A 26739-nucleotide genomic window follows, 5' to 3' on the forward strand; every position below is an offset into this window, starting at 1 on the left:
ATGTAAGGAACTCACAGGTGGCATTCTCAAATACCGTATTAGCCCGGGTCAGAGAAGCGTGTGCCGGGGCACTACAATCCCCCAAGACTTACTTCTTGGGTCCCAGGATGATTAACACTAACATTCTTTCTGACTTGAGTGTCCTTGTGTTGAGAGTCAGCCATACCCACCACGAGGAGTAAAACAACAAAGTCTGTTAATATCTGAGCGGCCATGGGGTCTGAACACCTTACTAAGAATATGATAGAATTCTTACTTTATTTACTCACTGGAGTTTTAGTGGGAAAAACCCAGATCCAGATGGCCAGGCTGGCTTGTTCTTTTCTCATCCGGGAGCTGTCTGAGAGCCGCCCCTCCTCCCTCCTATGAGCCAGTGGTGATCACTTGCTCTTCTCCCAGCCCAGCCCTGCTCTGCAGCCCTCACTCACCCGGCCTGTGCCAGGACCAGAGTCTGGGGCGTCACTGCACACCAGTGATGTCACTGTGTGTGTGTATGTGCATGTGAAGTGCCTCAGGCTGGCCTCCTAAGGCATTCCACAGCAATGCTGACAGTCTCAGATAAACTAGTTTCACTCTTGTCTAGGAATTTATTCGGTCTGGATTAGCACATTCACACTCAAGCTTATATGCCAAAATACACACCAATTCACCCAGGCATATCTAGACAACGATCATAAACCCTACACACACATACACACACGTATATGCACAGATACATTTATAGTATTTTAAATGCCATATATAGTACACATATATTGTGCCAAGCACTGGCTTTCCATGAATCAGCTCTTTAAATCTTCATCATGCCCCCATGAAGGTGGGCACTCTACTCCCCCTTTGCACAGGTGAGGAAACTGAGGCTCAGAGGAGATAGGCAATTTGCTTAAATTCACACAGCTGATGGGCTGTGGGACTGGAATTCACATTCAGGCCAGCCCAAGCCCAAGGCCTGTGCTTGAAGCCACCACGTGGCCTGCTTCCCGGAAACTCACCCACATACTAAGAGGCAGAAGGAAAAGAAGGTTAGTTCATCGGTGCACAGCACAAAGAAGAGGCAGGACTTAACTGTTGGGGAGGAGAAATTTACTAAAGCAGTTCAGGAAAATGACTCTTTCCTCACCGAGCCGGATATGAGGCATTACCTGTATTTTAGAGTAATCCTGCAGCAGCATTTTAGCCGCCTCTGGCTTCAGTTCCCCTTTGAAAATAGCACTTTTTATCTGGGTAAAGAAGATACTGTGCAGTTCGTTTCTCTGAAAAATAGCCAGCTGCCTGTGCGCCTTTGCCACATCCTCCTCCTGCTGCAGGGCGAGAGACCGCCGCAGCTGCTCCTGCTCCAGGCCGTGCAGGGCCCTCAGGAGGTCGCTGCACTCGACAGCCGACTGTGGGGACAAGAGGCAGCACGTGAGAGATGGACCCCCGAACACACGCATGCACAGGCATACGCATACAATATGCAAGTGCACACATGCACACACACATACACAAGTGCGTGCACATGTACACATGCACACAGCAACACACATGCACATGAACACATGTACATACACATGTATGCACACACGCTGCATACATATACACAGAGCAACACAGAACATACACACATGGAGCACAAACATCACACATGTACAAACACACACACACACACACACACACACACACACAGACACAATGTTCCAAGCTGACAATGATGGGGCTGCTAAACTCTGGGAAATGCTGTTGCAACCTACCCTCCCCTGTTATCTTAATGTTTTCCTGAACAATCCCAAAGCAGAAAATTCACAGGGGTAGAAATTTGCAAATCAAACTGCCTGAAACAGCCTGCAAAGTGGAAACGACAGCGGACTGTGCGGTTGGGTTCTCAAGCTTATCTCCACCATCTTTCATTCTTAACTTAGTTTGAGAGAAAAATACCAGCAATCAGGCCCAAGTTGAGATCATTTGGGTAAAAAAAAGGCAAAGAGGAGTTGAGAAATGGCTCCTTGAATGCCTGCCCTTTTTGTGGTCCAGCGGGAGGGAAGGAAGGGAGGACACTCATCCTGACACATTTGCACTCATCTCAAAGGACTCACGCCCCAAGAGAGGGGTGTTATTAATTCCACGTGGAGAGGCACAATTCTAAGCCGGCCCCCAAAATTCCCAACCCCTGGTGGAGACGTCACGTAAATCCTCTCCCCTTGAGCATGGACATAAACTTTGAATATGATGGGACAGCCATCCTGTGATCAGGTTATTAGATGGCACAGGTGAAGGGGCCTCCAGGTAATTAAGGTCCCTAATCAGTTGACTCTGAGTTAATCAGAAGGGAGATTATCCTGGGTGCACCCAACCTAATGAGGTGAGAGTCAGGGACATGTGGATGGAAGAGTGGTGGGTGGATGGGTGGACAGATGGATGGATGGATGGGTGAATGTATGGTTGAATGGGTGGTGGGTGGATGGGTGAATGGATGGTTGAATGGGTGGTGGGTGGATGGGTGAATGGATGGTTGAATGGGTGGTGGGTGGATAAACAGATGGATAAGCAGATTAAGGGATGTGTAGATGGACAGATGTAAGGGTGGTGGGTGGGTAGACAGATGAATAGACGGATGAATGGCTGGGTAGATGGGTGGTGGGATGGATGGATAAATGATAAATCTTCAAGAGGAAGGAGAGAGGCGAGTGAAAGCCTTCCTTTCAAAGCTGCCTTACCCTCTCGCTAACACGTTTCAGCAACTCTTCTGCTTCCTCCATTGCCGCCATCTCCCTCTGGTACTGGTTTTCTGTCTTCTTTCTTGTTTCCAGGTCGCACTCAGCTGTCAACGCCACCATCTTCCGATCGTACTCCTCTTGTATTTCCTTTTCCAGCAACAGAAACTGCTTTTTGAAAACAGCGGCCATCCTCCTCTCTGCCTGAGGCGAGAGGTGGCCGCTGCTGGTCAGATTTTTCAGCAGAAGGGCAATGATATCTTTGCTGATCTGGGTTCGACAAGCCTCCAGGTCCGAGTCTGCCCGGTTCAGGGTCGCAATCTCCAACCTGGGGTACACGAAGGTCGAGAGAATTCCATTACACAAAATCGCAACAGAAACCAAAGGTCTCCCAAAGCTCGGAGGTCTTAAATTTTTTGTAGGTAAGGTCTTTCTTTTTTCCTTTTCCCTCCTTCTCTTCCTTTTCTCTCTCCCTTCTGCTCCATCCAGTATTGAAGGCCAGTGACTAAATTAGCGTATTCTTATTTAGTAAATTTGCTGGGTACCATGCTGGAAATTACAAGGAATATAACTAATATAAGACATGGTCTTTGTCAACAAGCAACAAGTCAACAGCAACAAGGAGACCACGGGAAAAATGATAATATAGTTAATATATTTGGAGAATTTTAAAATAAAGTTTATTTTACTTTTTTTTCCAATTAAAAATTAATTTATGGATATGAAAACTAAATGTAATATAGTACCCTGGATGGGATCCTGGAACAGAAAAACGACATTAGATAAAAACTACGGAAATCTGAATAAAGTATGGACTTTAGCTAACGATAATATATCAATACTGGTTCACTAATTGTAACAAATATACCATAGTAATATAAGATGTTAATAATAGGGGAAACTGGGTACCGGGTATGTGGGAACTCTCTGTACTATCTTCCCAATGTTTCTGTAAATCTAAAACTGCTCTAAAAATAAAGTCTACTTGAGAAATACATATGAGATGCTTCACAGGGTCACAGGTTCTGCAACTCAGTTGTGACAGTTGTGGCAGAAATACATACTTATGGTAGAATGTACTATTACTATAAGTGAGCTTTATGGTATGTTAATTATATGTCTATAAAGCTATAAAAATGTACATAGGAAAATATTAATTTATGTTCATGATAGAAAATCTGGAAAATAAAGACAGAAAAAGATTTCATTCACCGTGGGTCCATCACTCAAGTAGAACCACCGAAGGCATTTTGCTGTATTTGCTTCCAGTTTTTTTCCCTATGCATATTTTTTCCACACAAATGCAATTTTGTCGTTTTTTGTCAATTAGCATTGTAATAGGCATCTTCCAGTCGTGTTTAAAAACTAAAAGTTTCCCTATAATGGTCGCAAAATATTTCATCCTGTGATGTATCAGAATTCAATTAACCATTTTTCTAGTGTTGCACATTTGGGTTACTTGAAAAATTCAAAATCGAAAAGAACCCCCAAGTAAATATCTTCATAAAGAGTTTCTGATATTCAAAATGTCGTCTCCAGTCCGATACCCACAAAGGGAATCACAGAGTCAAAAAGCAACACATTTAACCTCCTAGAACATCCTGCCACACTGCTTCCCAGAAAAGTCCCCCAGCAATGCAGCAGGATCCTTATTTCATCCCTCCCCCTACAGAGCTTGAAAATCTTTATAGTTTGATAGGAGAAAAATGGCATCTGATTGCAAAAATATAAGGGTCTTAAGAAAACTTTATTATGGAAATTTTCAAGCATTCACAAGTAGATCAAATAGTATGACTCCCAATGTAATCATTACCCAACTTCAAAAATTGTCAATATTTACCAACCTTGTTGTATTTACTCTTTTCAATGTTTGAGCATTTTAAAGCAAATGCCAGATTTTTTTCATTTTACCTGTAAATTCCTCAGTATGCATTGTTAACTGTCATGAATATATATAAATATACATACACACACTCATGTGCATATATATATCTATATATGTGTATATGTGTGCATATCTACGTCAATTTTACCTAACCTTGATGTCATCATCGTATTGAATAACATATTATCCTATCACATTTAAAATGTTAACGATTCCAATAGTTAATATCAGTCATTATTCAAACTACCTCAAGCGTCCCAAAATGATTTTTACAGTTGAAAGTTTCATTCCAGAACAAAATAATATCCCATGATGTTGGTTAAGTCCACTTTATAATATTCTGCCCTCCCATTTTTCCTTCCATGCCATTGATTTGTTGGGGAAACGAGGCAATTCATCCTGCAGAAAGGCTGGATTTGGCTGATTGCTTCCAAGGGGATCTTTGTTCCTCCATCCTCGTATTTTTTGTGAACTGCTAGTTAGATCTAAGGTCTTGATTAGATTCAATTTGCTTTCCAAAAGGCTCCATATGTGGTACCGTGTGCTTCCTATAGGATCACAACGTGGGGAAACGCTAAGATGGATGGACAGGTTCAAGTGGTGCCAGCATGATCCCTGCATTATAAATTTCCTGTCGACCTAAGGGTTTTAGCATCCATTCCTAACTGTGCCCTAGATCCAAGATTTCATTAGGGGTTGAAAAAATGCACATTTTCTATCACTTTTTCTGCATTTTTTAAGCTAGGACTCTTCACAAAGGAGAACTTTCTCTCCTCAATAATTCAGTTACTCTGCCCTAAGGCACACAGACAGGAAGGACGTTTGATTCTTTGCTAATTAAAGAGTTGGTGTCGTAGCCACCTCCAATGGTGACAAATGAGTTTGGGTCTGTTTATTTGTTTGTTTGTTTTGTTTTAGGATGGGGGCAAAAGGTTATAAAACTCTTCCCGACTCCCCGAGAATCTGAGCTTTGGCTAAGCTTTACCTGGAAACCTCAAAAGGGGAAGAACACCAACTATGTTACGAGGCCGCACGGCTCAGGGTAAAAATGATGCCTCATGGGTAAACTATATCTGGACGGAAGGACCTGTGAGTGAACCACAAATACCCAACAGGGAAGCCATCCTTTGAACTTCCCTGAGTGAGTGATTCTTGGAACTGGGTGTGTCCCTGGGGGAACCCTGGAGGCTATGCCTGAGACTCATTATAAGAGTCAGTGGCACCTGTGGAGTGTGACGCCTGTAAGCCAGGAAGGCTCCCACACCTGCCTGATGTGGACTGCATCTCCTTGCCCCAGTGCTGTGTCACCTGGGGAGAAAATACCTCTGGGACAGCTGTGTAAGTTGCAGTGTGACCTGATGCAAGGACACCCACAGAAGAATGCCTAGTGCTGTCCTCATGGGGAAGTGTGTTCTGACCCTCCAGCCTTTTGCGTAGACGGGGTCAAGTGTGGCCTAAGGGAGTCTTACAAGTCCAAGTGTTTAGCTGAACCTAGGATGACCCCCAGCCTCCGCACAGCATCCCTGTGAAACTCCAGATCTTTCTATATTGGGTAGGTTTCAATCAACTGCAGCCTTATTCTAAGGCTCAGATTTTACGATCTTAGATCAAAATACCTCCTCTGTCCTTTAGACACAATCAAATTAGTCTGGTTTTAAACAACAGCTCACTCATTGCATTCTTTCGTCACCTCGACAAGTACTTACTGAGCATGTGCAGAGAGTGCTGTGCAGGTTACAAGGCAAGAAAGAAGCAGAGGAGGTGCCTCTAGGCAATGTGCACAGTTAAATACCCAATGAACCAAACAACTTCCACAGGCTCAGAAAAAAAATTCCTTCTCTACTGAGACAGACAAAACAGATTTCACACCTTTAATAAAGCTTTTTGTGGTAGGCAAAATAATGCCGCCCCCAACGATGTCTATGTACTAATCCCCAAAGCCTGTGAATATGTTAGGTTACAGGCAAAGGAGAAATAAAGTCGCAAAGGGAATTAAGGCTGCTAAGGAGCTGAGCTTACGTAGAGAGATTAGGAACAAGGGTCTTTAAAAGTGAAAGAGGGAGGCAGAAGAGGAGCGGGAATCAGAGGGAAATGAGATGAAGGAAGCAGGAGTGAGGGATCATCAACTCTCAAGATGGAGGAAGGGCCACGAGCCAGGGACTGTTGGTAGCTGCAAGAAGCCTGAAAATGCCAGGAAATGGATTTTCCCCTAGAGCTGACATCTTGACTTTTCCTAGGGAGGCCCATGTTGGGTGACCTCTAGGTCTGTAAGATAATACATTTCTGTTGTTTTAAGCCACGAAGTTTGTGGTAATTTGTTATAACTGGATAGGGAACTCATACACCCTACCTGACCACTTCACGCATCCATCATTCATTCGTTAATTCACTTATTAACTTACACAAGCAAATGCGGCTGCCTGTGTAGGTAAATTGTAGGTGCTTTCCTGGGTCTGAAATGAATAAGAGGACATCTCTGTAGGTCTTTGCTGTCAAGCCACTTACCAGCTGAGGGACCTCGGTAAAAGACTGGGCTTCCCCATGGCATAACGGGGATCACCCTCGTAGGCTGTTGGTCAGGGTTAAAGAGTAAGAAATATAAAATGCACGGCATAGAGTCTGGTATTTGGTTGGTTCTAAATAATCACAGTTTCTTATTTCTTTGCTTTTTTCTCCCCCAGGAGTCTGGCTGCAGGACAGAGTCAGCGCTCACAGCTCACCTTTTCTGACTGGGAACACAATCTCAAAGGCGCTTTCTGTCCTAACAGCGTCATGTTAATCACCATGGGTGAACTGCCAGAAGCGGCAACGAGGAAAACTGGCAGCGAGTTCCAAAGTCACAAAAGAAAGAAAAATGTCCCTTTGAACCAATTATGCAGTTAATGAAGCTGACGCTCATGTGTTAATGTCCCCAGTGGCCAGGCGAAGAACAAAATAAATATTAAGATTGCATCATTTACATAAGGATTGACCCACTGGTGAGATTCTCGTCACCTCCTATGGCATTTTTATTTACTTAGATAACAATGAAGTACACGTATTTTTCCACTCCCCAGAAAACTCCCTAATGCGTCCAGCAGACGGAGACATTCTGAGTTCCACATGCTGGGCCGGGATTCCTAAACCTCCTTACTACTTCAGTGAATTGGCAAAGTCAGCAGGATTCGAACACTGCTTTCCTAGGCAACGTTCATTTTTTCAGGTCACAAAAACGTCATCTTGTCACTACACTTTGAAGATGAATGTGTTAGCTCAGGCCAGTTTTACAGTACACGCAAACTGTATGAGTAGTAACTTTCCCATAAATGAGTGACTTTGCTCAGAAGTTTAGAACAATGTCCAGCGCACAGGAAGCACCTAGTGAACATAAGCCATTAAAATGACTAACAGGCTTGCCCACCGCAACATCTTTCTAAAAGCTGCACAGCTTAAATTATCCTAGAACTGATTACTACTTTGATTAGCTACTGATGACAAAAAAGAGAGGATGCCATCTGTGTCTTTTTCCTTATTTATTTCCTATAAAAATTAATCAAATCCTCACCAAATGGCAAACAAGGTGTCAGAAGAAAATTAGGATAGAATTTGATACACGAGGCAGTCAATGTTCTCCCGAATGTGAAAGGACTCATTAATATGGAGGATAATAAATTCAGAAGGAAAACGAAATGGCCGTGGCCATTTTTTCCAATATCAATCTAGCGTCTTCAGAGTAGCCGGTGTAAGCATAACAGACCCACAGAAAGCGATTCAGTATTAGTGAAACTGAAATTTTCCTCGGAGGAGCCAATTTCCATGGACACATAATAGTGCAGCGAGATCCATGCCGGGGCCCTAAATCGTATTTATATACTGTCAATTTGAGGGACCGGGGAACGGAAATTTAGAGGGAAATACCTCCTGAGTGTCCTCACTCTCCAGATTGTAATGGGAGTTTAAATCAGAGTGAATGTGAGTGAAATATCAATAGAAGTTGTGATAAACCATACGTTTTTAGTTTGCTATAAACTCAAACAGATTGTAAGCTACAAGGGGTCAGAAGTCTGCATCTTTCCTCTTGGATGTTTTTCCTCTTAAAGATCTCTTTGTTTACAAGTCGGATGGGGCCCCCTCCTGGCCCTGAACTACTGCTTGGCAGGAGTACAGATGCAGACAGAGGCGCCTTAACTCCTTCCCTCCTGAGGTTTCCATATCACTCCCCACTCCCCACCCCACCCGCTGGCCAGAGCCCAGGACAACAGTCAGCTCTGGAACAGACCAAAAAGAGAAGTGAGGGCTCCTCTCCCCACTTCAAACCCTCCCTCAACTTTCTTCCCAGCTCCCTCTTAGGCACACGCTAATGACCTTTCCCAGAAGGTGGCATTTCCTTACGTTGGAGACCTTGGGCTTGCAGTCACACCTACTTAGTTGTTTCTCAATCTCAGCTTCACACCTTAAGAACTGGGTGACTCAGACAAGATATTTAACATCTCCCCTAGTTTCCCTGTTGGTTAATGAGAATATTATCACTCGCTATGTCAAATAAAGGTCATTGAGAGGATTAATAGCAGTGCCTCTTATGTCCAGGCTTTGTTTTAATACCTTTATGTATATCAAGACATTTAATCCTCATAACAATCTCATAAAGGTAGAGATTAACCCCTTTTGTACAGGAGGAGAAACCGAGGCACAGAAAAATTAAACTACCTTGTTGAAAGTCGCATAGCTAAAGGGGCAGAGCTGGGATTTAAAGTCATGACATGTGGCTCCAGAGTCCTTGCTCTACCCTCTGTCCTACTGCCTCGCAATGACAGGCACAAAGCACTTAGCCAGTGCCTGGCACAAAACAGGTGCCAGAAAATGTTACTGCACATTGTCATTGCTGTGTTGTGTCTGCCATGGTCTTCCTTGATAGCATTCTTCATGGCAAAGAAAAGAAGATGCAAAGGAAACATAAACATATAGATAGATGGATATATAGGTAGATGGGTGGATGGATGGATGGGTGGATGGGTGGGTGGATGGGTGGATGGATGGGTGGGTGGATGGGTGGATGGATGGATGGGTGGATGGGTGGGCGGATGGATAGATGGATGCATAGATAGATGGACGGACAGATGTATGGATGGATGGATGGGTGGACAAATGGATTATAGATAGATAGATAAATTATTTTTGAAATTCTTCTTGGGAAAGACAGACTTTGCTCTATCTGAAGATTAGACGAGCGTCATATGAAAGAGACTACACAATGGAGCATTTACACACAGGTTTAGAAATGACATAAACCTTAGATGTCAGCTAAGTTATCTTTCCAACTAATACTGAGATTTCCTCAATATTTCCCCTACCAGAGAGTCCCCAAGCTTTTGCTTTGCACATGCATGGTGATGGGGAGGTAACTGCTTCTCCACGCAGGCTGTTCCACTATGGGGGAGTGCAGAAGGTTAGAAAGGTCTTCTTCATAATTGGCTAAAATCCGCCTCCCTAGAATTTACATCATTGCCCCGGATTCCACCATCTCCTTCACGGCACCTTAGAGATATCCGGCAACTGCGATCCTGTGCACACGACACGTCTGCAGTCCAGGCTCCCTCCAGTCTTGGGCAGATGACAGGGAGCCTTGCAGGCCGTGGTGAGGATTGGGCTTTAGGGCATCCAGCAACAAGCGCCCCAGTGAGGGTCACTGAAAAGACTCCCCGGCTGGTGTGTGGAGAATGGACGGACGCTCAGGGATGGACGCGAGCTTAGCGCAGGAGGCTAGTGAAGACACGGCAATGGCTGGGAGCCCAGGGCTGGCCGTGAGACGGAAAGAACTGGGAGAACTCTCGGAGGGCAAGGTGAGAGGCCCCGAGGAGACGATGTGTCAGGATGACACCACAGCTCACCGGGCGGTTTGCACTGTTTTCTCACAGAGAACTATAAATGTGGATTTCTGGCTAAAAATAAAGGAGGGCCTTTTAAGGAATACAAGCTGCCCAACACCAATATGGGAACTGCATTTGTTTCCTGGAGCTGCTGTAACAACGTTTCTCAAACCGGGTGGTTCAAGACAACTAGAGTGTATTGGGTCACAGATCTAGAAGCCAGAAATCCAAAAATCAAGGTGCTGATAGAGTTGGTTGCTTCTGAGGACCATGAGGGAGAATCCATTCCATGCCTCTCCCCCAGCTTCTGGGGTTGCGGGCAATCCTCGGCGTTCCTTGGCTGGTAGAAGCATCACCCTGATCTCTGCCTTTATCTTCACGTCACGTTCTCCCCTGTGTCTCTGTGTCCTAATTTCTCTCTTCTCATAAGGACTCCAGTCGTATTGTTTAAGGCCCACTCAAACGACCTCATCTTAGCTTGATTACATATGCAAAGATGCTATTTCCAAATAGGGTCACATTCGCTGGTACTGGGGGTTGGGACGTCAACATATCTTTTGGGGGGACACAATTCAACCCAAAACAGCAACCTCCCATGGATGGAAGTCCCTCACCGTCAATGAGATACCCAAGTAGAAATGGGTTGGCCATCTTAGGCATACTAGAGAGAATATTTCTGCTCCGGCCAACAATTTAGACCATTTGACCTCTAAGATCCTTTGTAGGATCAATACTCTAAGAGTCTGTTTTCCCAGGGAAGTGGAAGTCACTATACACTTAAGGGCAGCTATTAACTGACCAGCAATTTGTGGAAATGGTTTTCATCCCGCATTTGTCCTTTCCCCGAGTTAACAAGGGTGTACTATTACATAACCAAAAAAAGTTTTATTTTTCCACTCATTGATGCATACAAATAAAATGTGCCCTTCATGGCTTGTTTACCCTTCACCACACATTCCGACATCTCATGACAGCCACCTCCAAGGTGTGTCATCCTGGAACCCTGAGGGAATGTCTGTCCCCTCGTGGGGCCAGCACTACCCTTTCTGGGGGTGAAGACCTTCTTCTGGGCTTTTCACTGTCTCTCTCGCTCAGAGTTAAAGATTTCTCACTTTTGTCCTTCTCGCTTTATGTGCACTGGACACAACCACAGTAATAATCCCATTCTTGTTCACTCATTCGCCACATTTACCGAGCACTCAGGGTCACTTTTCTATTTGTCAGGACTGGTGCTGGTTACAGGGCAGATGCTGTGCTAAGGACGGGTGGTGGAGCTTCATGGTGCCCAGCATGGTGGGTAACCACATATTTGTCCACGTGGTTCTCTGAGGAATGCCTGTCTCTCCCTCTAGACTATGACCTCCAGGAGGCCAAGACCCTGCCTGTTGGGCTCACAGTTGCATTTCCAGCCCCTTGGCCCTGACTGTGGACTGAACAAGTACATGACATGCTTGGGCAGAGCAAGGAACAAGGAGCCAGGAGTCACCGAGTAACTGCGTCCATTTCTGCAAAATCTATGAAGCTGCACCTGGAAAGAAATCATGAGGTTCAACGGGCAGAACAGAGCCACGAACTAAAATGACTGGAAACAGGTGAATCTCTTCCTATGAGCCAGGCACCCCGTGCTCAGCCCGGGCACATGTGAGCTCACGAAGCCCTCACCTCCCGTGCAGTGGGCGCCATCACCATCCTGGTGTTCACACGAGGACACTGAGGCCCAAGGAGGTTACAGACTGGGCTCAAGGTCATCAAATGATTGAGTGTTGGAGCCAGGAGTCAGGGACTCACACTGCAACCCACGCGCTTCAGCGCCAAGTCCAGGCCACGCCCTCCGCTTACCAGACGAGGAAACACAACGAGCTCTTCAACACGCAAGAAGACGCCCAACCTCACACATTAGCAGAAAAGAGCAGAATTAAAGCTCCAGGGAGGGGCTGTGGTTTCCTAGCAGACTGACCCAGATAGAAACATCAGCAGACCCTCCTATTAGGGTATGTGACAGAGAAACTCATATGCTGCGGGTGGGAAATCCGTCTGGCCTCCACGGTGGGAAATCCAACAACATCTATTTTTTTTAAAAATACATATTAACGCAGCCATTCCCTTTAAAGAATGCATGCTACTGATAACCTTGCACACATGCATAAAGATGTCTGTGCCTGGATGTGCACTGCAGCACTGACCAAGAGGGGAACCGATCAGAAACAACTACATAGCCCTCACTGGGGGCTGGTTAACAACCCTCTGATCGCTGGGGCCATGGAGCATGGTGCTTAAGGCGTGGGCTCCGGGCACTCATTCTCTCACGTGCCTTGTGACTTTGGGCAAGTGACTTAAATTCTCTGTTCTTTATTTTCATCATCTGTAAACAGCACTTAGCTCAGAGGCTGCTTTGAGGAGTAAATAGGTTAATTAATGTACATAAAACAATCAGATCAGGGTCTCATTCATATGAAATTCTCAAAAAATTCAGTAATCATTACTGTTATTGGGATAGTATGCAACTACTTAAAAAACCAAAGTAGGGGCCGGCCCTGTGGCCGAGCGGTTAAAGTTCCACAGGCTCGGATCCTGGGCACAGACCTACTCCACTCACCAGCCATGCTGTGGAGGCACCCCACATACAAAATAGAGGAAGAATGGCACAGATGTTAGCTTAGGGCTAATCTTCCTCAAGTAAAAAAAAAAAAAAAAAGAGGAAGATTGGCAATGGATGTTAACTCAGGGAAAATCTTCCTCACCAAAAAAAAAAAGCAAGGTAGTTCTGTAGGTATGGATACTGAACAATTTCCAAGATTGTTACAGAGTGGGTAAAAGGGGAGCAGAGCAGTGTGCAAAGCATGCTATTATTTTGCATTTTAATAAAGGAGTACACGTGTGAATGTGCACAGAGCCACAGACGATCTCCGGAGGATACAGGAAATGGGGCATGTGCCTTTGGGAATCGACTGGAGTGCAGGGATGAGAAACAGCTGATGATTCTCCCAGCTTGTGCTGTCTCATTGGGCTGTATTTATTTGTGTGTGAGTTGTTTTCCCCTGTAGACGGTGGGCATCCTGGGGGTCCTTGCTTTTCTTGGCTCCCTCTCCAGCACCTCGCCTAGCAGACACTAGGGGCTCAGCGGGAGCTCAGTAAACACTTGCTGAAAGAAGGTGTCTGTTAAACACAGAACTCCTCCAAGAAACCCTCACCTTGCTGGGAAGATGACAGTGAGGGTTGCCATGGAAACCAGGCAGGTGTCACCGCTGCTCTGCTCTGCAGCAGTCCCCGTTATGTCCCCCATAAAAATCCTGCTCTGGCTTGTCAGGCACCAGCGGGAGCCCACCATCTTGCAGGAACCCCAGCAGCAAGGCACAGGTGTGAGGACAGACCTGCCTTCCACCTGAGCTGGATGCTGTACCCAGAATGCCTGTGTCGGCTGCTTGGTGCTCTAGGTGAACTCCGACTCCACCCTTCCAGACACCTAGGAACGGCTAGACAGCAGTTATCCGTATGGGGTATTGGGGTGAGGAGGGAACTGAGGGTCTAGGACCACCCTCTTTCAGAGACTAAGGCCTCTTCCCGCACCCCCTCCCCTGGGTCCAGCCTCCTGAAGTCTCTTCGGCGGCCTCTGCACCTCCCTGCAGAGCACTGTCGGGGAGAGGCCTCACCCAGGCAGGCTGGGACCGCCAGCCTCAGATGCGCTCTCCACCTGCCTGGGAATTCTTTGGGCTTTCTCTAGGGAGCCACTTCCCCACTCTGGCAGGACGAGTCCATCCTTTCCTACAGCCCTACTCTCCTCTCCCAGATGTCCTCACCTTGTGCTTCATTGAGAAGCTGCAGACAGGTGTGTGCCATGTTCGCTCCTCCCCCGGCCACACCTGTGTGCACCTAAGTATATTCTGGGCCTTCCTTCCCAGTGTGACGGGTGACGGCCCCTCTCCAGTGCTTCCATCTCCTCCCACCTTCTCTCTTCTGCACTGTCCCTCTCCTCTGGCTCCATCAGTCTCCCCTTCTCTCAGTGGACCGTCCCCCTCAGAATGCTAAGGTGCTCGGGCATCACTCACAAACATTTCCTCTCATGGCCCCATGTTCTCCGGAAGCTGCTGCTCCATTTCTCTGCTCCCCTTCACAGCAAAGCACCTTGAAAGGCTTGTCCATATGTATTGTCACCATTCAACACAGTCACCCTGCTCTGGCTTTCTGCCCCTGCCTCTCCCCCAAACCTGCTCTGCTCATCAATGATATCCAGTAGCGGAAGACAAGACACCTCTTTGTCCTCACTCGATTGAACTGGAGGCAAGATTAGACACGGCTGGTCAGCCCCTTCCTGGGGGACACCCTTTCTCTTGGCTTTTCCGACCTCCTCATTCTCCTGAGTTCCTCTTACTTTTCTAACTTCTAAACGCTGGAATCCTTCGGGTGTTGTCCTGGTTCCCTTCCCTCTCTGTCCTCTCTCCACAGGTTCCTTCATCAATCCGCATCTTCAATTAACCATCTCCAGCCCAGAACTTTCATCTGAGAACAGACCTATACGTTGACTGCCGACTCGACATCTCCATCCGCGTGTCTCCAGGGCATCTTTAAGCTGTCATGTCCAAAAATAACTCTCGATCTTTTCCTCCAAACTCAATCCTCCCATCTTCCCTCATCTTAGGAAATAGCACTGCATCCACCCAGTGGCTCAGCCTGAAACTTAGGCATCGCCCTTGACGGCTCTTTGCCCTCAAACTCCACTCCCGATCCATCAGCTGGTCCTGATGATTATTCCCCATTCATTCCTGATTCCACTAGTACTTATGGAGCCTGTAGGATGGACGTCAGACAGACCTACATCCTGGAGGGTCCTCCTGGGAAACTGGCCTTCACCCTGTCCTGAGTGAGGGGCAATTGCGCAGCCCTACTGGACGATGGGAGGCAGTGGAATGGCTCTGTGCCTACGGCTGAGAGGGCTTCTGGCTCCCGGCAGAATGCCACTCTGCAAAGTTGTCCCAGCTGCAGCTGGACGTCCCCAGGGGAACCCTGGGCAATCTGTGAGGCCACATCATATCTGGAACAGGCTGTGCTGTCTTCTGGTTTGAGTAACATCGCATCTTTCTGTAACCTTTGCTATCAGATTAACTGCACAGCCTCTAATTTTATCTGCTGGCCACTCTGCATCAAGAACATCACCCCATAGCACCTACTGTGTGCCAGGCACTGTTTGAGGCATGAGGGAGAGATCAGTGAACGGGACAGAAAGTCCCGGCCCTCGTGAACTTACTGCCTAGACGGGGAAGACAGAGGACAACATTACAAAACAGACAAATAAGGTGGCTCCCGACTCCCTGTGTGATATGAAACAAATCAGAGTTTTGGGGTAAAGAATGGCAGCAGTGGTGCTCCAGGTGAGGCCTCGCGCTGGCTGCGTGTGACCCTCCAGTCCACCTGCCCCGTGCTCCTGCCAGCCTGGCCTCGTCCTCTTTTTGACAGTCGATGCCTTGTCCCCTGAGTTCTGTACACGCTGCCCCCCATGGAGGGCTCGTCACTTAGGTCTGAGGTTAACAGGCCCTCCTTAGACAGCCCCCCCGAGCCCCTAAAGCGGGTGGGCCCCCCCACTATTCCTTCACAGAGCGCCTCATTCCTGCACAGCCACCGGGCGGAATTGTGCAGTTATCGGTGTCGGCATTTGCACGTTGCAGGTGGAAGTTCCACGACGACAAAAGCCTAGATGGAGAATTTGCCAGCATCCAGCCAGGGACTGGTGCGGAGCGGACTCTCAGCAGGGGTCTGCCGAAATAACCAGTCAACTAATTAATTTTTAAAAATTATTGCACACATGCATGAACAAACAAGCCCATATGAGAATGAATAAACGAAGAACCTGGGCGAGTGGCTTAATGTCCCTGGGCTTCCCGGTTTCAGAGATGAGGCACAGGATCACTTCTCTCCAGAGCCTTTGTGAGGAATGAAAAGGACGGTGGTTGTAAAAATGTAACATACAGTTGGCACCTAAAACCAACTCAATACACGTATTTAAAAGCCTCAATTCAGCAAATACTCATTGAACACCCACTTCGAACGAAACGCAATTCTGAGACAGTTTAGAAGGTGATGTTGGCAGCACGAAAAGACAGCGATAAGCTTTCCTCGAATAACAGGAAGTAAACACAGGCCTGAGCTTTCTTTTCTTCCTTTTTCTTTGCCTCACTGGAAAAACCCAAGCTCAATCTTTTTAAAAGCTGTTCTGTCAAAAGAACAGTGGATTTGAAAGCATTCAGGCCTCAGCCCAAAGCCATTATCACTGTGTGACCTTAGGCAAAACCAATAAACCTTTCTGAAGTCAGCTTCCTTGTCCAAAAAGTGAGAGTTGCTGTGAGAATTAAACAAGATCATGGTTGTGAGGCTCTCCACGGTGGTCAGGACCAGAGCAAAGCCGGAGCTAAAACACCATGGGCACTCCAGGCTTCTAGAAGCTTCTGGGACCAGCCTGTCCTGCCCAGTTCCTCCTTCCCCCCATCCCAGCATGCCTGCAGCTGACCCACCTTCATTATGACAACAGGCAAGGAGCCTGATAGAAATCAAAGGAAATCTTCCTTCCTCGAATCCTCTCTGCAGCCTATGAATAAATCAGGTAAGAGATAAACAACCAAGCAAACCAAGAAAATGCTCTTCGTCAAAAATAAATCAGCAAGATAGAGCAGAGTTATCACTCCGAGGGTTCTGAGAAATGAGGTGGCAATCAAGTCACCTAATGGCGTATTTAGAATCCCAGCTAAACCTCATGTAAGAATCACAAATGGGATAAATGATTTGCTAGAGAAAAAGGCTATTTGTAGTGTGGAGACTATCACAGATTGCCAAGCATACAGATCCCTCACACTCTGAGTGACATTTTCTTTCCGGGAGCGCCTAAGCCTGACTCTAAGTCAAGATGGAAAGATTAAAAGTAATTGACAATGCTATGATTAAAAAAAAGAAAATCCAGGTCCCTAAAATGAGCGTCCAACCACGGTGCCTGAAACAGAAATGGCATCCCATAAATACTGAATGTTGGGACGTGGAGGGAGGGTGGAAAGCTGGGAGAGGGGAGGGCAGGAATAAATTTACCTCTCAAGCCAAACCTCTCAGCTCATGCTTAATAATCAACGTTAAACACTCCTCAGGCAAAATAAGATCGGCTCCCAAGGAGAAATAGATATAAAATCCAGAGCCACCAGGTGATTTACAAGAATGAAATCTTGGGAAATCTCAACATCCCTATTGCATTTAAGCACCAGGGCCAGCAAACTGCAACAGCTACTAACAATGCCATATGACGTAGGGATAAAGGGAGACTGGGTTTCTTATACTCCATCAGTTTTTGAAACAAAAACAAAAACAGGAGGATCAATACTTTCCTATTTGAAAGTACTAATCACTCTGGTCAGCAGGTTACAGAGCGCTATCTACATACAAATTAAATACCTGGGTGCTGAGCATACAAACCAAATCATTGCACTCTACTTTTCATGTTCATGTTTTGGAAGAAAATGGACTTTTAGCTAGGAAACACTGCGATAATCACCCGCTCAGACCACTTCACATAAAAAGAGACATTTATGAATCTCTACCGGTAACTACCCCCTTCCTGCCCACTGCTCACCCACTCCTCCCTCTTGGACGGTGGCAAATTTTAATTTGTCATCCTTGGCATTGTGATCAGGGAATGAAGTTAAAATGAAGGATCACATCCGAAAGGCTGCACAAAGCCCAACCAGCCAAGCCGTGCAACCTGGCACCCAGAAATGGATTTATAAGGCCGACTCCCAGCAGGTGAAAGGCCAGCCCTGTGCTCACGGAGCTGAAGGCCTCGCGCTGCAGGCAGGCGCTCGGCTGGAAGGGGCACCCTTTCAAGCAGGACGAAGGCCCCTCTCCCCATAGAACACCCACTCAGCTCACAAAGAGCAACGAGCAGGCCACTGGAGGTCTTCTCTGAGGCCAGTGCGCAGTCACTGGAAGGAGGAAGAGGTCCTCTGTCCCTCGTTCCATCTTGGGTCCATCTCTACCCACCACCCAACCCCATTTCCAGCTTTCAGGGAGACGGGATCACACAGCTGCTCCATTGTGCTTTCAGGCTCTCCCATTTTCAGCTGCTGTCTGCAACGTTCCGGAGAAAGACTCAAGGAAGTGCCGATGATCTTGAACGCTTCTCGTAGTTATCTGCTAATCTCCCTTTAAATCAGACCCCCGTCCAGGAGCAACGCCATAGGAGGACTCTTTACCACCACGTCTCCCTCACGTCATTAAACTTTACAGTATCCCAAGGTGGGAGCTTATGGTGTCCCCAGCCGAGAGATGAGGACACTGAGGCTCAGAGAATATGTGTAAAATGTGTCCAAGACTGAATTAAAAACTGAGAAAGCTCAAGTCTTGTCCTGTCACTTAGCAGATGTATGACTACGGATAAACCTCTTTACCCAGCTGAGCACCAGATTCTTCAGCTATCAAGTGCTGAAGATAAGATGCCCCACCAAGGAGCACTGGCATGGGGACCAAACTAAACAGGGTGTGTGAAAGAGACTGCACATTTCTAAATGCTGCACAAATACGAGGTATTACACAAAATATATGGTATTATAGCTTATCAGCATCGTGATGACTCCAAATCCACAGAAATTACTCCCCAGTGGGCAGTGAGCAAATGAAGCTGTGCATCTCGAATCTAGAATCAGAAAAAGTGTGCTGAAAATGGAATCTAGTTTGAGGGGTTCTCACATGGCCTCTGTACTAACAATCATCAGTATATAAGAAAGCAAGGAAATTAAAAATAAAAATCTGATATAACCATGTAAGAACTCAATCTGCTTAGATGGTGTATTTGGCACAAATGGATCTTCCAAAGACCTCTGCCCCAGACCCAGCATCAAACTGCTCTTGTGAAGGTGGACCCCTCTCGTTTCTCCTCTCGCTGGACATTTCTGCAGCCTCTGGATCTACTGGAGCAGTCGGATGCTCCCTCCTCTCCTACTTAAAAACACAAGCTAACAAAAAAACCCAGAACCCTGTGGAGTCATCCCAGATTTCTCCCGCCCCTTCAATGTCCAAACCACGCCCCCCTGCGCATACATACGCAGTCACCTAACGATCATTACCAAGTTCTGTAGGCTCTTCCTGAATAACCGCCCCCAGCCTGCTGGTCCTGCCTGGGTCTCACACCAACACCTCCTACAACAGTCTCCCACGCTCTCTCCTCTAAGTCATTCTCCATTTGCCTCAAGTAGCCTTTTAAAACACAAATCTGCCCACATTAAAAACCATGCCCAGGGTCTCCAGTGCCCGCTGTGGAGCCTGACATCCAGAAGCCTCAGTGACTCAGCCCCTCCTCCCCAGCCTAGGCCTTTGCTTAAGTAACGTAACCAAGGCCACTTGGTGGCACAGCCCACATTTGAACTCGGATCTAAACCCAGGGACCACGGCCTTGACCGATGCTCTCAGCAGCCCTACTCTCCATGCTGTTGTGAGCCTTGTCTGTTCCCATGTCTCCCTCCCGCACGGCGGCCTCTGATGCCAGGGACTGTGTCTGGTTCATCCCCTACAGTGTGGTTTACACTGAGATCCCTTCAGGAGTCTGTTCCCACTGAGGATGCTCTAGGTGATTTGGACAAGTTGTCCCACTGAAAACAATTAGAAAATCGGGGCAGAAAGAAAATCAGTTTGAAGATTATCTGAGAGCTAACGAGGCAGTGAATAAATAAGAGGTCAAGATCCAGCAGAACAAGGAAGCTCCGAGAGGGCAATCCCACGTTGGAGGCCACCCTGTTCCTAAAGGCATCTGCTGATCCGAGAAGGGGGCCCAGACGCTGACAAGCTCTGCAGGATTTTCAACAGACTTGTAGAACCGGGGAGGCGGAAACTCGAGGCCAGAGACTCCGAGGAGGGGTTACCCTGGAAACATCCTGTGGCCTTTCCGTTCATACAAATGCCTTAGGAGTAAAGGGACACAGGTTTCCCCCGCTATCTGAAAGTTCACTTTACACCACTTCACTTTTTCAGACCTACGTTAGTGCCTGCTTTCAGTAACCAAGAGAAATCCGAAGAGGATTTTTGCTTTTACAAAAAAAGGTGGAGAGTGAAAATAGTGCTCAGCGTGTGTTTTGCAGCCAGCCATTATAGAGACTATGCCCCACGCATACTGTCCTATTTCAAGCCTTCCACAGCAGCCACGACAGATGACAGACTTTGACCTTCGACGTGGAGACAGGCAGACATGGAAGAAGGTGTAGACATCAGAGACCCGCCTGCCCGGATGGATTCAGACATGATGAGATGTTAACAGAGGACACTCCTCCTCTCTCCTACAGCCCCGTCTCCTGTACCTCCCACCGCCCCAACCTCCGACGACTCAGCCTAACACATCACCACCACCACCACCTCTCAGCCTCCCAGGGAGCCCACTGCCTTGCCAACCCTGGGAAGTGAAACTACACCGTACAGACATCATTTCTACTTTACACAGGCTGTGTATTTATCATTCATATCACATTATTTCTGGTTTTACTACATGTTAGTGTTATTTTAGGTTCTATGTGTTATTTGGTATGATTTGGTTATTTTCTGGGTCTGGGAAGGCTCAAAAAATTTTCCCATATAAATGAATGGCAATTGTTTCTTTGTCTTATGCCATTTCAGCTTACGAAAGCTTTCAAGGAAATGCCCTACTATCAGATAGTGAGGGAGATCCATACCTGGAGCAGATGAGCCCTTGAAGGAAATGAAGCCCCACTCTGAGTGATCTCAGTCTCTGAGTGAATGGAGGGCATCCATAATCACACCTCCAGCTGCCTGGAAGGAGACACCATCATCCTAGTCCTCAAACTGTCCTCCCAATTTTCTACACAATGTCTGGCACACAATCAAAACTACCCGGGCAGACGAGGAGTCAAGAAAATACGATCACAAACCAAGAGGAACAACACACAACAAGTACAAAATGGGGCAAAGGTAACGGAGTTTTGAGAGAGAGACTTTAAAACAATTATGCTTAAGTTGTCTGAGGAAATAAGAGATAATTGAGAATTTTGGCAGACAAGTGGAAACTGAAATAAGGAAACATACAAAGAAGTCAGCTGTAAATATTTGCTGAAGGGAAAGAGGGAAAGGCCAAGTTGATGAGCTTTCCAGAGTGATGGGCAACTAGCAGACAGTGGACCACATGCCCCACCAGGAGCAACTGTGGGCCATGCAGCTTCCTGACTAAGGGCATGGACCCTGGAGCCAGACTGCCTGGCTTTGACACCTGGCCCACCTACTAGCGTGTGCCCCGGGGCCAGCTCCTCACCTCTCTCAGGTCCTCATCAGCGAGATGGTGAAAACAGCAATACCTGCCGCACAGGCTTGTTAAAGCTTTTTGAACCATCTGGCTCTATGTTCTATTATACATAGGAGGGACATTATCTGTATTTATTAAACAAATAAAAAGAACTGTATTCAGTTCAGCAAATGAACATGGCCTGGTCTGGCCTCTCTCTCCAGCTGCCGCGGCCTCTATTTTACTATACGCAATACCCCATCCACTCGTCAACCACACCAAGCTACTCACGCTTCACCAAACGTATTTCGCTCATGTCCTATCCTCACATCCACCCTTTCTTCTCTCTGCCTGAAAAGCCTTTCCTCCCTTAATCCACTTGGAAAGCTTCTACCCACACTTCAAGAATTAGCTAAAAGATCAGGTCCCCCGGAAAGCATCTCCATGACCCTCCGAGAGGTAATTACATCCCTTCTGGGCTCGGCGAGCCCTGATCCTCCTTTCAGCATGGCACACATCAAACTCCTACGGTCACTTCTGGTTACGTGCTGGTCTTCCCCACTAGATCAGACTGCCTCACAGCACCAACTGTGTCTTATTCATCTCTTTTCCCAAATACCAAGCATAGTGTTCAGTGCACAGCAGTTGTTTGATTATGACAACTGACAAACAAATGACTGACTGAATGAATAAGTGAATGAAATATACTCAATGTTTGTTCTCAGGCCGCTGCAGTTACAACATTCACCCCATCTGCGGAAGCATAAAGTAACTTAGAATTCTTACTCCTCTAAGGCTTGAAGCATGCTCCCGGGGTCCTCTGAAGACAGAATGTCTACCATTTGGTCATTTAGAGCAAGATCCTCATTCACGCCGTCAGCTGAGATGAACTGGGAGTGTTCCAACCTGCTCTCGTGATGCTGAACCTTCAGGAGAATTTCAGAAACAACAATGAGTGGGCCTTCTTGTGAATGCCACGTGCTGGAAAAGTCACGAAGGAAGGCAGGGATCTGTAGTCAGAAAACCTGGCTTGCCCCACCACCTGTGAGCAGGGTAAACTCAGGCAAGACGCTGCACTTCCCTGAGCCTCCATTTTCTTATCAAAGAAATGGGATCATAATTCTGATAGCCCTGCACAGGGCTGTTGTGTGGATAAAATGAAGCAATGGATGGAAAGGCCTTTATAACCTATAAAGACATAATAAAAATATTTCACCATCATTTCCACCACCATCATCATCACCATCACCACCATCATCACCATCACCATCACCATCATCACCATCATCATCACCACCATCATCACCACCATCATCACCATCACCATCATCATCATCACCATCATCATCACCATCATCATCACCACCATAATCACCATCATAACCATCATCATCATCATCATCATCATCATCATCACCACCATCATCACCATCATCATCACCACCAACATCACCATCATAACAATCATCATCATCACCATCACCACCATCATCATCATCACACCAACATCACCATCATAACCATTGTCATCACCATCATCACCATTACCATCATCATTATCCCATATCACCATCATCACCATATAGAGGAAAATCAGTTGGCAGATGGACCTTAACATCATGGATCTGGCTGGTTTCTAATCAGAATATAGAATTATAAGATAGAAGTGACAGCAGACATAGTTAAGTCCAAACCTCTGACTGGATAGATGATATATCTGTTTTGTCCCTAATATCATTAATTCTGCAGAAATGGAAATGCGTGCTAACACCTAAGAACTCCTATAGCACTAACAGTTAAGAATTCCTGTCCTGTGCCTTGTGTGTGTTATATCAGGAAACCAGCACAATTATATAAGTGTTGTTGCCCCCACTTTACACATAAGGCATCTGCAGCTCAGAGAGGTGAAAGAACATCATTCAAGTTCACGCAGCTTATAAAGAGCCAGGTTGGCGTCTGATCCCCGGAAGATCTAACCCAAAGGCTGTCTTCCGTCTTAGCGTACAATATCTCATTAGTCACCACCACAGTGGAAAAATAAAGAAAAACGTGAAAAGAGTTCTTTCTGTGATGCAAGAAAAAAAAAATACTGCAAAGCGTCTTCAGATCTTAAATCAAATTCACAATTTGCTGTCCTCTCACAGTTGTAACAATCAGCCTTTCATCTCCAGGACACGAATCCCGCTCCTTCATCACAGCAGTGGGGGCAGTTCTGCTCTGTGATTGATAACAGCCTTGGGAGAGGAAGCGGGATGTCTGATTAGATGGCCATCTTTCTTCCCCTCACTGCTGCCTGCCAAGGAGACTGTGGGCTGACCTCACTTTGAGATGATAATCCTCTGCTCTAGGGAGTAGACACAAAATGAACCAGGGGACAGCACTTCCAGCCTCCAGAGACAGGGGCCCCCAAGCTCGGCCGCTTGAAGCAAGTCGTTTAACAGACATATGCTCCTGGCAAGTAGTTGTGCGTCTCGGTGACACTGAGACACAGCGGTTCCAGGTTTCCATGGCCCTGCAGGAACAACCTGCCAAGGACGGTAACTCCCAGCTGCGCCTTCCGGTAGCGGTTTCACAGAGCTCATCTTGCCCTATGGACTGCTGCCCTGCTCTCCTTCCTCTGCCTGTCCATCCACTGACCGGCCAAAGGCTCGTTCACTCCTTCATGCATTTACTGAGTACCTTCTGGGCAATGAGGGGTGCAGCAGACACCACCCCTTCTCTGCCCATGTCCCCTCGCGTCGCCACCTCGGTCAGTCCCACTAGACCAAGATCCACCAGCTGACACCTACACTTCTTTCCCTGGAGCCCATGACAGGGAAATACCGTCACCCTTTGTCCTGGCCCCCTGACCCCTTGCCCTGGATCAACGACCAATGGGATTTGGTGGGTAAATATCCCCAGGTGGGATGACTGAGGCTAGCTCTACACTCTCCCCAGAGTCCCTGAGCGGGAGGAAGCTCCAGGTGCCTCAGCGGTACCTTGACTGGCTGCCTTCCCTTCCTGCCTCACTTCCTGCCCCCCTCATGCCCTGGGATCACTTCCCATATAAACTACTTGCATTTGGATCCTGGTCTCTGGATGTGCTTCTGTGGGAATCCAGACCAAGGGAGGAACACAGAGATTGCGGAGTTCACAGACGGGCCTAACAGAGTAGGATAAGTGTTGGACAGGGTCTACAGAAGCCAGAGTGGGAACTGAGAGAGGGCCCCTACCCCAGCCAGCAAGTGGCCAGTGTGACTTCCAGGGAGAGACAAGGCCCGAGCCGAGTCTTAAAGGATGGGTCAGAACTGTGCTCTTGGAGAGCAGAGAGAGGACTGCGGCAGCGTCCGGTGTGAGTGTGGACAGCTCGGCACTCTCAGGGAACGCCACATCCCTGGGAAGAGCGGGATGCTGAGGTGTGAAGAGGAAAGAGGCAGGAGAGGTGGGCACAGGCCGGACCAAAGGGCTTTACAAGCCACGCATAGGAGGCCGCGCATCCCCCTGAGCATAAAGTGAGTCTCCAAAGACTTTTCAGCAGGAGTGTCGACAGGACCTGAATTAGGGTGTGACATGAATACAAAGCTGGCCACGCAGATGGGAGCCCAGTTATGCAGCCAGACTGCAGGGGTTCCCGACTCTGGCCATTTGTTAGAGGCATCCAGGGAGCTTTTAAAAAATGACTAATGATGGGGACATGTGTGGGACCACCCAGTGAGTCTCTGCAGGTGTGCCTGGACGCGAGCATCCCTCCATAGCTCCCCAGTGGATTCTGACACTGATCCAGGGTTGAGACCCATCAAACTGGAGGATAAACCTCAACCTCACCACCCAAACTGCCCTCCGGGAAGAAGATGCGCAGAGACTCACCTGACGTCTGCCGAGCCTGCTTCCCCTCAAACACTCACACCGAACCAGGAAGAAAAGCGCCACCCAGGTCAGCACGAGGGAGCCAATGAAGGCGGTGAAGAACCCGGCCGCATGCAGACCGTGGTCTGGTAGAATCTACGTGGATAAGAGAGAGAGGGATTTGTCCACGGTCACACTTCCCATCTTTCAAGTCAACACAGAGTTGTAGCAGAACAAGCATGGAGTTAGGGAGACCACCTGGGTTTAGACCCAGCTCTGCCACCTACTGGCTGGTTGCCTGAGACCATCACTGGACCTCTCTGAGCCCGAGTTTCCCAAAGTGTGGCTTCTACACAGCGCATTCATAAGTGTTAAATGAGACAAGCACTTTAAGGAGCTGAGTGTGGTGGTCTGCACATAGTAGGACCATCCAGCCCCAAGCCTGGCAATCACAGGCACTCAAGAATGTTAAATTCCCCAAATCCAATACATAATGACCCTAAGACAGCACTAGGGATCGCAAAAGATCCTAAGCAGGGGCAGCATTTCACAGAGGCCAGAGGAAGATCCCGGAGTGGCCACCGCTCTCCTTGGCGCTGTCTGCTCTCCCTGCCTGGGAACTCACCCCACTGGTGGCACAGCTCCTCTGGACTTCAGGATCCCGCTGAAGGATGCACACGGTGCGGGGCATCACACAGCAGAGCAGGCCGGCTGCCAGGCAATCGAATGACCCGACCGGTGGGCCTTAGCGCTCGTGTGGGCTTAACACGCCCAGTCTACTTCTCTCTCCCCCAAGCCCTCCTCCCGGCTCCAGCCAGTGACATCCCAGGACTAATGGGAATCCCCTGATAGGCCAGGAGCGGCTGGCACCCACTAACAACTGTGAGAAGCAGTAAGTTCTAGACATTCCACATTCCGTCCCTCCCTCCACCATTTCTTCAGGATCTGAAGAGTGACACCGACAGCAGCAGCACTGACATCTTACGAGCCCTGAGAATGGGCCAGGCTTCGGGCCAAGGCTGTGCTCTTGCACTCGCACGGGCATCCGAGCCACCCGGAGGGCTGTGGAAACAGGTCACTGGGCCCCACCCTCGGAGCTTCCGGTTCACAAGACCCGGGACGGGGCCTGAGAAGCGGCATTTCTAACAAGTCCCGGGGGCGAGGGGGACGCTGCTATGTTGCCTGTCCCACGGCCACAGTTTGAGAACCCCTGGGCTAAGGGTTTCACAAGGATTAACTCTTTGA

The 26739-nt window shown here is 47.6% G+C and overlaps 1 protein-coding gene across 4 annotated transcripts in view; it reads right to left on the reverse strand.

Annotated features, from left to right (window-relative positions):
* EVC2 (EvC ciliary complex subunit 2) overlaps positions 1–26739 on the reverse strand; it is a 129451-nt gene that overhangs the window by 62352 nt on the left and 40360 nt on the right. For 2 of the 4 annotated variants that reach the window (XM_023638367.2, XM_023638370.2), the window contains exons 8-11: positions 25516–25650; positions 22456–22595; positions 2694–3018; positions 1143–1382 (exon numbers count right to left, since the gene is read on the reverse strand). In XM_023638367.2, coding sequence (XP_023494135.2) covers positions 1143–1382; positions 2694–3018; positions 22456–22595; positions 25516–25650 — 840 coding nt within the window. The remainder of the gene's footprint in view (positions 1–1142; positions 1383–2693; positions 3019–22455; positions 22596–25515; positions 25651–26739) is intronic. The other 2 variants (XM_070262725.1, XM_023638368.2) reach the window with 1 other exon arrangement.

This window comes from Equus caballus, chromosome 3, assembly GCF_041296265.1.
Source record: "Equus caballus isolate H_3958 breed thoroughbred chromosome 3, TB-T2T, whole genome shotgun sequence".
Taxonomy (NCBI): domain Eukaryota; kingdom Metazoa; phylum Chordata; class Mammalia; order Perissodactyla; family Equidae; genus Equus; species Equus caballus.